At 47.9% G+C, this 11,113-nt stretch overlaps 1 protein-coding gene across 1 annotated transcript; it reads right to left on the reverse strand.

Moving 5' to 3' along the window:
- Window positions 1–913: 913 nt before the first annotated feature.
- On the reverse strand, window positions 914–5,483 carry CDV56_105868 (uncharacterized protein; the record flags this gene model as incomplete). Its single annotated transcript, XM_026759487.1, has 9 exons — window positions 914–1,066; window positions 1,137–1,426; window positions 1,517–1,607; window positions 2,470–2,580; window positions 2,634–3,463; window positions 3,532–4,378; window positions 4,430–4,791; window positions 4,861–5,335; window positions 5,400–5,483. 9 exons carry the CDS (start codon window positions 5,481–5,483, stop codon window positions 914–916), a joined length of 3,243 nt encoding a protein of 1,080 aa, XP_026612523.1.
- Between the last annotated feature and the right edge of the window lie 5,630 nt (window positions 5,484–11,113).

The raw sequence follows: 11,113 nt of genomic DNA on the forward strand, positions 1-11,113 counted from the left end.
GAGCAGGCTACCACCTGCCCCGCGTTCGCGCCCGTGACGCCTACTACACCCGTCTCGAGAAGGAGCGTGCTGCTCAGCAGGCATAGACTCGATAATCCGTGATTTCGATGCATCTTTCAGATGAAGTCAGCATAGAGAACGACATCATTCGCATCCGCTCCGTTTTAAGTTTCCCGTGGCCGTTTGTCACTTCGTGACGACTAACATTCGCATGGAGGCATATTAGCTCAGGAGTGTTCATATCCAGTGGCTAGGTGCTCGACGGGGTTTGGTGGTAGTGGTGTCTACGTCACTTTGTCTGGTTGATGTGTTGAACGAGTCGATGTGCCGGGCTCTCGAAAGGAAAACAAAGAAATTTGTTCAATTACTTCGCAATTGCTCAGTCATACCTGTTGGTTGTATATATACGGTTGTTGTAGCTCCAGACATGCCGTTTCCTTTGTCCTGCCTCTGTATCCTTTTGAAAGCCCCTCTCAGTCCGTAGAGCTGCCAGACACTTCCGCCAATCTTGTCCATAGTATCGAAGACGCAAGATTGAGGTTCGACTGGACAAGCACTACCATGCGCTCCTAAATGACGACAAGGAATTGATTCAATGTAACAAAATGCTTTAAAGACATCCGTGAAAAAGATGCGTATCCCTGTTCCCGTGAATCGTATAAGGGTTCATTGCTTTCATGACGAAATCTATCCAGTCGCTAAAGTAGTCAAGTTATGTACGTGAATCCGTATGAGCCTGCACCGCGGGCCGCCCATCTCCATATCCATATCCATCGATGAGGGCATCTCGTCGGTCTTGACCATATCATATACGCCGCGTGTATGATGTTCGTTGAAGCTGGGCTCGTGTCGTTATTATGGACGCCACTGAACCGGAACACCTTGCAATCAGAACCTAACCGCCTACTCCAACTCATCGCATCACACGCTCGTACTGCACGCCTTTGACCGATCCACCGGCCATCGCGGTACGAACGTTGCGCTTGAAGCCATCCCGGTTCGTCCGCAGATCTTCCGCAGCTTCCTTGTTCAGAGGATCGGAGGCATTCGGCTCCAGGAAGAGGAACTATGCAGCAAATACAAAGGTCAGCTCGACGAACTGCACACAAGGAAAACCGAGCCTGCCGCAAACCCACCTGCATGCCCACAATAACCGCATTCAAGTTCAGAACAGGCTTCCAGTCCTCCCGCAGAATATTCAGACAGACATTCCCCTCCAGATCGATATTCGGATGGTAGATCTTCTGCGTGCACTTCACCTTGGGCGGGTCATGCGGGAAGTTCTGGTTAACGGTGAAGTTGAAATGGAACGCGCCACCCTTGTACATGCCCTCGTCGGGCTCGATCGTAAGCGTAAAGTTGAGGATATCGTCAGGGTTAGGGAAGTTCATCTTCATCGTGCTTCCGAGGGTCAACTCCTGCAGATCTAGTCCATGCTACCCGTCAGCCGAGCCTCGCTTCCTCTGTCGTGCGTCGTTGCGCCACTCTCCAGCGTCAGGCGAGCGACGGTGCCTACCTCTCTGCACGCGCAACTGCGCGGCCGTAACCTTCTTCTTTTTCTTCCCTGCTGCTCCTTCGGCATTTTCAGCCTGCTGTTGCTGTTGTTTCTGCAAGGAATACCAACGTCAGTCATACAGGAGTGGACGCAGGACCGCGCGGGCAAGAGAGGGATTGTACCATAGACCAGATCTTCAACATCTTGGACAACGCACCGCCACACGTCCCCTAGAAGTCTTCGACAAGAGTTTTGGATATCAAGAGCAAAAGGATCAAAGTATATTTCGGCAGCAATAACACCGGATCTGCTGTGATCGTGAGGAAAAACTAGGGAGCAGTATGGGGAGGGTCACTGAAGTTCGGGCCTGCGGGGATCTTCGATGGACTGAATCAACCAACGGGCTAATCTCCACTCCGCAGAAGCGCAAGATGAAGAGTGAGAGCGTAGATTACGATCAAATGTCAAATAACACGCCAGAAGTGGACAGGTTGAATCGGTCACAGTGAGGAAACGGTAAGAGAAAATAGAACTGAAAGATAGATCTAACGCTGGGGCATATTCGAAGAAGGCAACGTGCACGCGGCCTGACGCCATCGCCACTACCCAAATGCGTAGACAGGGACAGTGTCCAGCGCTCATACAATCAAGCCAGAGGCAATCACACAAAAGAGAGACATTCTTTGGCAGCTCCGTTTGAGCTATTGATGCATCGAATTCCTTTCTAATCGCTAAGAGTTTACGAGACATCACAGTGCATAAGGCCCTGTCGAAGCACATAGATCCAACCGTGACAGAGCCAACTTTAACAGAAAAAGAAAGTAGCAAAGCAAGCGTCGTATGTAGAATACAATATTGTGACGAAAAATGTGCCGAAAGGTGCTTGGCCCTCGATAGACCCGTTGGCGAAGCACCACTAACCGCTCTCATTACAACAGAACGCCCTTCTACCGCCGGGCAAAGCAGCACATCACACCTGTCTTGGCCAGGAACCAGGAGGCTCCGATGAAACGGAACAGGGCAACAACGGCGTTGGACCACAGCAAAGCCTGGAAGAAACGTGTCGTCCGGTCGGTAGCAGAATTCTGCAACATGTTAGCTTCGCCTCTTTTAACAAAGATTGCCGACATCTACATACCGTGAAGCCGAATTTGTCCACACCGTCACTGGTAATGCAAACGGCCAAGAATGCGTTGCTAAAGATCCAGAACGTGACCAGTCTCGTTCGGAAGCTCTTGTACGAATCTTCCAAAGTCTTCTCCTCCTTCTCGACTGGTGGCACATAGGGCGTCAGTGCACGCTTGACCGTTGCCTCAAACTGACTGTCGATATCAGCCTGGGGCTTGTCGATTTCCTCGATGACAACCTCCTTGCCGTCATCCTTGGTGGTTTTGGCAGAGGGTAGGGCGTCTGCCTTGTCTGACCCCTTGGTACCCCACGAAACGTCGTGCCAATTGCTGAAAGCGTATACGTTCAGAATATTGATGTATGACGACTGGACACACATGTAGGCAGGGAAGGACGTGAACATGTGCCAGGGGTCCAGATACATGAAGGATGCCACAAAGTAGAGACCGAATGTAGCGGCGAGGGCGATAATAATGATACCGGCACCGCTGGACGAAAAAAACGATTTCAGGAACTCGCCAACACCTTGGTCTGTGGTGAAATCCATCGGAGCACTTCCGGTGAACGCACGCACCACCAGGTACAGCGCATCAATAACCACGTAGACCTGAATGATGCCGAAAACCACGAAAGACGCGAGGTATGAGAACTTCGAACCCTTTGGACGGTTACCCAGTGCGAGGATGAACTGCAACAGTAGAAATCCCAAGTAGATATATTTCACGATAGTATTGATGATGGGAGTTGCAGTCTTGCCGAACGGAAAAGCACTTCCACCGTTGCTTGTGCTCGGGGTGCCGACCAAGTCCATGATGACGGTGGTAGTAAGCCAGTAAGAAGCTATTGAATCATCTGTCAGAACAAGAACCGAGCGGGTAGAGTGCGCTCTGGAATGAAGATGAACTTACCCAAAGAAAACCATGTCAGAATCGTTGAGAAGATGTTGTACAACATTTGGATGTGCAGGAAGAACATGCGGATGATGTTGTGTCCACTCTTGTACATCCGACCAAAGTGCATGAGCGAATAGATACCGGCAGCGAACGAACCGTTCAGCCAACGACGACGCTGCGAAATGAATTCCGGAGCACCTTCTGGCACGTCGGTTTCAGCCTTGGAGGCCTTGACATATGTCAGGTGCCATTTCGAACCAGCTTTGGCAACCAACTCGAAACAAAGAATACGATCTTCGGCCAAGAACATGTTCTTTTTGAAAATGTTCATTCCCTCGATACCCTTCTTGCCCAGTTGCTTTGAAAGAGTGTGATCACCATGGAAATACTGTTCAAGTGGGCGGCCCATAATTGCGCGGAATCGGTAAGCTGAGAAGGCACCGGGCAAGACACTGACATAACCAAATGAACTCTCCAAGGGCTTGTCCAGGATGTTACTGATCTTATATTCGAAGTTCTGCGCGGCAACGAGCGGGTTGATCAGGTTCTTCCAGCCCTTACCCAACATGGCGTGAATCTCACCACAAGCACCACCCAAGTCTTTGTCGTTATAGAAGGCTTCCCAAAGCGACAAAAGTGACTTAGGACCGGGCTTCGTACCGGCGTCAAGAAGAATACAAATCTCAGGGTTGAGAATGCGACCGAATGCATTAAAGAGCCATCTGTGGGAGTTGATCTTCTTGCTGTTCTTCTGCTTCAGACAGAACATCATCTGGACCGGAGGAAGTGTGCTGGGACCGTCATCTGTGGGGCGGATCAGCTGCTGGTTCGGAGTCACAGACAGTTGAGTCGTATATTCGAACTATAACCGGTTAGTACGTCCAGTGATACCAATCTATCCGAGTACACATACGATGTGAGCCACAGTTTCTTTGCCATCGACGTCACGCTTCATGACGCCGTCTTGGTAGATACCAATTGTCGCAAGAACATCCAAAGTGTCCTTGTCACATGGGTCGATACCATCGAAAACTAGGCAGACCACAATCTTCTGCCATGCGGGACCACCCTTGTTCCAAAACTCCGACTTCTTCAGATTCACAATGTCGCGAATGTTCTGCATGACACCGTGCAGTGTACGCGAAGTGAGCGTCTTGTCTTCGTTGTAATAGGTGATCGCAATGAGCAATTCGGTATGTCTGTTGTACATCGCAGGTCGAAGGTTGTAACCATTGTGCAGTGTGAATTCGTTGGGATCACAGGTGGCCGCAGTGTCTGAGAGTTGTGCTTGTCAGCGATGTGGACGAAATAGAAAGCTCGGGTATAGCGTCTGAAATCACTCACATCGCATGTGCGTAAATTCCTCACTTCCCCCCTCGAGATCGTTTCTGTACTTGGCCTGGATGGCGTTCTGAATGGCGCTAGGAACAGGATAATCGACACTCAAGACGGAACCCTGAACCAATTTGACCTTTCTGGTAGCATAACGTCGCAGGCCACCGGGGCCGCCTCCGGGAGCTTGTCGCTGGCGCCATGCCTCTGTGGACGAAGTTTCACTTCGAGCATAGGGGGAAGCGACACGTCCAGGGACACCGAAAGCCGCCGCCGGATTCTCCGCAGACTGAGCCGAGTAGACTGAGCCTGGACCGGTTTGAGTATAGGGGTCATGGTAGGCCGCTTCGGGGGCATATGTCTCGGTCAAACTGTATCCAGAAACGGGTCGGGTAGGAGACAGACCACGCTGATGAGGGTCATCAAACGGGCCTGTGAAGGGACCTTGCTGGTTGGATAGCAATCCTCTCGACGCTTCTTCTTCGTACTACGAACTCTTCGCATTAGCCTCGCGTGAATGTAGGGCAGACTATGCTTAATCCAAGACTTACCGAGCCATGGGGCAGATCCTGAAGCCGGTGGCCGTTTTCCTCGTAGTGAGGCGGCGAATGAGAACCAGAGCCTTGGTAGGCCATGGTGTCGATGCGTTGTCAAAATGTTGTCAAGATGCTGTAGTATGCGCGAGAACGACTTTGAAAAACCGACAGACGCGAGTCGAAGCAAAACGTAAGGAGATAAACAGGAAGGGGGTATCAGGAGAAGGAGTAAGGAGTCCGCCGTTCAGAAGGATCAGACAGGACAATGTAATCGATCAACACTCCAATGAGTCGAATGAAACTGATGAACAAGAAGTTAAAGACGAAAGGTCAATCAAGAAAAATTATTTGAAAGGCTGGTCGAGGGGCGGACACAGTAAGGAAGAAACGTGGATGAAGCCGCCAGGGCTGATGTTTGAAGCCCACGAACCACAAAGGGTGAGAGAGGGGACAGGTGACAAGCCTCAGGGCGGACAAACAATTATGTATACAAATGAGGCAGTTGGGATATCAGTCGGATTTCCCAAACAAAGCTGGGAGAGCGGGAGGTGGTGAAGGTGAAGAGTAAAAGAAAGATATGAACAACAGGCACCAAGAGGGAAAAAAAAATTAGGAATATGATCAGCCCTTCTATGAGCCGTTAGACCTAAGAAGTTGAACTAAGAGGAAGTAGGAGTTCGCTTTGGCGCCTTTTTTTTTTTGGTCTGCAGCAACAGCTGAGCGACCGAGCCTTGGGTGGTGGGTATTTGGTTTTCTTACACCAACTACCAAAGAGCTGGGAGCCCGGGTACCTAGGTATGGAGCACTCCGTACAGGTGCCAGACTATGTACCTATCAACCAACCACTAGATATCTACCTGCTGCTGATGGATTGATCCAACCATCCCGTATCATTTTCACATTATAGGATTCTCCTAGGCTGGAAGATAGACTGAGACATCGCTACAAGAAGACCATGATATTCCAGGACCTTGAACATATTTTGAGGATGCTGAGCAGTTCTTTCGTTGCCCCCTTCATATTTGGAGGTTGGGGCTCAAGTACGACGTACCGAGTACCTTACAATCTTAAGTATCAGCGAGGTAATACTTCAACGGGATGATATGTTCGGTAAGGTAAAGTGATTACATGGCCGAGATCTGTAATGTTCTTGTCTTTTAATACCACTGTTTGAAGTTCCTTACTGCATCGCAAACAACCAGCTGACCTGGCTTCTTTCCTTTCATATATACCTTATGATCACTCGAGTCTGTTGTTGAGTTGCCTTGACCGCAAGTTGGTATCCAGAGCGTGAAGATCATCCATGGTTGGTTTCCAGGGTCTCTTGTCTGAGGAAGTTCTGGAGAGTCCTGTCACTGTAGGCCTATGAAAACATGCCCCAGCTGAAACACACCCATGGAAGCCAAGCCGGTACATGGGTACCACCTTTCATGGCACTCGGATTTCGGTATTACAATTACCGGTACGGATACTCACACACAAGGAACATGTGCTTGATATGAAGGTCGAGGTCACACATCCCATGATCCAACAATACGGCTTCGAACAATATCGCTGATTAGCTGGAGCAGTGTGACTTCATGGTCCTCAAGAATTAGTAGGATACTCACATAGGCATCTTGTGGCCGAGTGTGGCTGACTAAAATATCTAGTATCCTGGCATTCTACACAGCATGACTGAGGGGGGCGGAGATTACACCCAGAAGAATGTTGATTCACTTAGCAATGGGATATTCAGACTGTAGTTAAAATGCCAAGCGATTTTTAGTGGATTCTAGTTTCTTTCTAGCTCATACCTATCTACTTAGCAACTGGCTTGCTTCCATAGTATATACCTGACATTTGGAATTGTATCATGCAAAGGGGTCAAACAGTTCTGCGATGTACTTACAGTAAACATACAAATACAATACAGTCTTAATACGTCCAGCATATACGAGGTTTCAGGGGGCGGGGGTCATCCACAGATTCTCGAAAAGGCTAGTGGCTACAGCCCCAGCCCCAGCCAAATATAACCTTGTGGAGAAGACTCATTCCTTTGTGTTCATCAGCCGTTGGTCAAACAAACACAGCAGAACTAGTAGCTCGAGATCCTTGCCAATTCTCACTTTAATTGGAGGGTTGTTTGTAGACTAGGGACACTACTGATTGGTTCATTTACTACATGTGTCATGTTTAGCAGTCAGCCATGGTTTCAAGATCAGAATTTACGCCCATCAGAGATATTGACTCGTCCTCATTTAAGATAATACAGTATTAGGGAGTATATAGGAGTCCATGCTTCAGGGATCTCCTTGCCCTTGACATTTTATGATTTTGTATTCTTCTGCCACAGCGCCACTTCATAAAAAAGACTGCTTAGCCCCAGTTGAAATGGCTAGATGATCATCATTGCCACACTTGGCTAGCTTAATTGGTCTTAGTCTCTTGAATCGCCACTTTTCATAACTATCTTTAGAACCAGACAACAAAACTCCAGCCACCTTTGTTCACCATGCAAGACTTTAAATCTGTTAACTTCATTTGCTGCAGTCCTTGAAACTATATTATTTTTTTGATAGAGAGTGTTGAAAGAAATTTAAATTCAGAAAGCATATTGAAGTCAAAAGCCACAGCCTCAATGACCATATCCATTCAGAGGAGTTTGAAAGACATCAGGAACAGGGTAGACAATCAACTCAGTTGATCATCTTGGAGACGGAAATTACCGACTCACACTCTCAGGGCCACTTCTAGGGGTTCAAGGCTGCAGCCTGCAGGTGCTTCAGAGGCCACTGTCGCCTACAATGCAAGTTTGACTTGATGCATGGCACTCCTTTTATTGAATGAATTCAGCGGGCTTAGCTTTCGTCTACAGATTAACTGTGGATTGCTGAAAGACAAATCCACATATTACTGATTAAGTCAGCGTGTATTAATGTGATCTCTTGAGCATCATACCTCATGCTGGTGGCTCTGTTATCAAATTCTACATTCGAAGCTTATTTTGACCTGCCATGTCGGAAGAGGGGGTCTTTTCGAGTTCCATGCCACGGATCATCTCCATGGAGTACTCCGTATACTATGGCCTAATCTACATGGTAGTCTAGTGCCAGGAATAGAAGATATCTGGTGTGGATTTCATACCTACCATCAACTGTACAACCTGTTCTTACTGCAACTCGTCCGTTTCTTCAAATGGGTCAACCGGTCAATGTTTGAGAAAGTTTAGCTGTCGCCAGAGAGTATCTCTCTGACAGTAGTCAAAGTACCAGATGTGAATATTATCAACCCATTGGCGGAGAGTGTATTGTCAACCAGACTGGTAGGTAGACTATTGCTGCTGTTGCTGCTGTTGTTGGCGGTGATGATGTAGCTATGATATCTGTAGTGAGGAGTAACAATTTCCATCAAAACCACACAATTGGTGACTCTAGGAGTGACCTGAAGAAACCTTAGAGAATTCAAATATGCTCTTATGTATGCACATACTGCCTCGAGTTCTAAATTAGACTTGGTCATTCTTGTGTGCTGGCTAAGGCTTCTGATTGCAGCTGTTCCTTGCCATTCCTTCCTCGGATTTGGGAGACACTCGAGCAGGAACATTATCATTTCAATTTATGTTTCTACTGACTGTCCGATTAGTTGCTCTGGACCTTCTCATTACTGTTGCGGGCAGGGTGGTATAGCACTGTTTGGCTGTAAACTCCTGCCGAATAGCAACTTCCAGTTTGAGGATATATATATATAGCCAGACATCACATTGATCAACTCACAGTTGACCTACTATGTAACAGGAAGAATGAGATGGACACTCAATTGCCCTACCCTGGTCAGTTTGACAACCCATCCAAGCCATTGCAAGAGAAAAAATGTATATGTTGGAAGGGCGTCTATTAGTTCATCGACCAGATCGAGCTGGAGGACATGACATTGAATAACATCACCAGGATTGTCAATACATACTGATCAGATAACGAACCAATCGTATGGATTACTGCTTGACAAGATCGGTGACATACATTATTTATTGCATTTTACCTATATTTGCAGTCTATAGAGACAGGCCAGTCTATCGAGACAATATCTAAAGAGGTCATTGGGGGTATCACAACTTTGGATGATAATGACGCATGGCTTGGCAAAACTCAGCAGTACTACCTTACCTCAGGAAATGCCTTTCGAATTTCTGATATCACAGCAGTCAAGAGAAGCACAGGCTGCACAGCCCTACTAGGGCAATATTTGAACATATGACAGATTCTGGACCTCTTCAACCCAGGAAAGGCTGGTGAAACAGTGTGCTGGGCCATGGCAGATGAATCAAATTGAAGGCCGGTAGCGATGGAGCCGGTGTACCTGAAATTGACTCCTCTTCGTGCCGTGCCTCAGGACGAACCTGGACGCCACAGTGCATTGTGATTGGACCAGGTCATCAAGTGTAATTTCCCGGCGAAAGAACGTGAGATGGTCCAGACCAGGGGCAGTCGAGCCACGCCCTAACAGCGTAGGGGGCACAGCCGGCTGCACAGGTATCCGTACGGAGTATCGACGGAATATCTCAATAGAGTGAGCCCTATGGCTGGTTGTTCAAGAGGCTGGCATGATGGCCACAAACAGGACATGCAAAGTAAGGGCGATGTTGATAGGTTGGTGTATGTACTGTAGTTGTTGACTCTAGGTGGCAGTTTTTGAGAGTCATGTTAGGAGCGTAGAAGAGACAAAGAAAGTCCTTGCAGAAATGGCTGCGATGTTAATGTTGCTGGCTTGGATCTTTGCCCTATCTGAGTATCTACATGCCCACCGTGCCTCTTTACTGTCGTACATGAGCATCCAGACTACCTGCATAGAACCTAGAATGTCAATGCAGAAGCATACTCCCTATATATATCGAGAAGGGGTTGTCCTCGATGAGAGGATTCAAATCTTGTTGTGCCTCTGACTCCTTTCTGATAAGGTACTGTTGAGACTGACAGAGGTTAAAAATACCGTGGCGTTAATAATCAGCTGTGGTGGGCATAAGATTCTCCTCCCGAAGCCCTCCTAGTAGCAATAGTGCAGTACTACCTCACCACCACCACCACAACCTCCTCTCCACCTTCTCCCTCCTCTTCTATCTTCTTGCCGCTCTTTACTACCACTCCCATAATCCCATTGCTTTTTCATTCCGGTCAGATCTCCTCATTCTTCCTTTACATATTATTGTCCTTTGATTCTCTTTTGCTCCATATACCCTCGTCTTTTCGATTGTTCGATCCATCTGTTTTGTTATTACAAGCTTCCTACTTCCATCCCCGGTCGCAGCAGCGGTGCCTGAAATTGCAACGCGTGTCTTCCGACGTCAACCAACCGGAAGACCGTAGCGCTGCTAACCAGTCGAGAATTTTAAGGAAAGCGTCTGGCGATCCTGGATCTGGACGAAATCGACATTGAGTCTCTACTTACTCAAGGTTCATGATGCCCCAAAGGCTATGACTGTTGTTAACACTACACTGTCCGGATCAATCCATAGCTGCCGTCGCTAAATACTTATGACCCAACCATAACGCTCTCGACTTGACGTCCCCCCTGAGCATCTCACACTCTTTTGAAATATATATACACATTCTCTACGCCGTTGACCGGCTTGTCGCTCTTTTCCTCCATTCATCGTATCTTGCTATATAGCCAGTCGACGGCTCCTTTCGCTTGTCACGACAGAAACCTGCATTGTTATCTTTCCATCCGGCATCTTTGACCTCTTCACCAAC

The sequence above is a fragment of the Aspergillus thermomutatus genome, assembly GCF_002237265.1.
Source record: "Aspergillus thermomutatus strain HMR AF 39 chromosome Unknown NODE_169, whole genome shotgun sequence".
In the NCBI taxonomy this organism is placed as follows: domain Eukaryota; kingdom Fungi; phylum Ascomycota; class Eurotiomycetes; order Eurotiales; family Aspergillaceae; genus Aspergillus; species Aspergillus thermomutatus.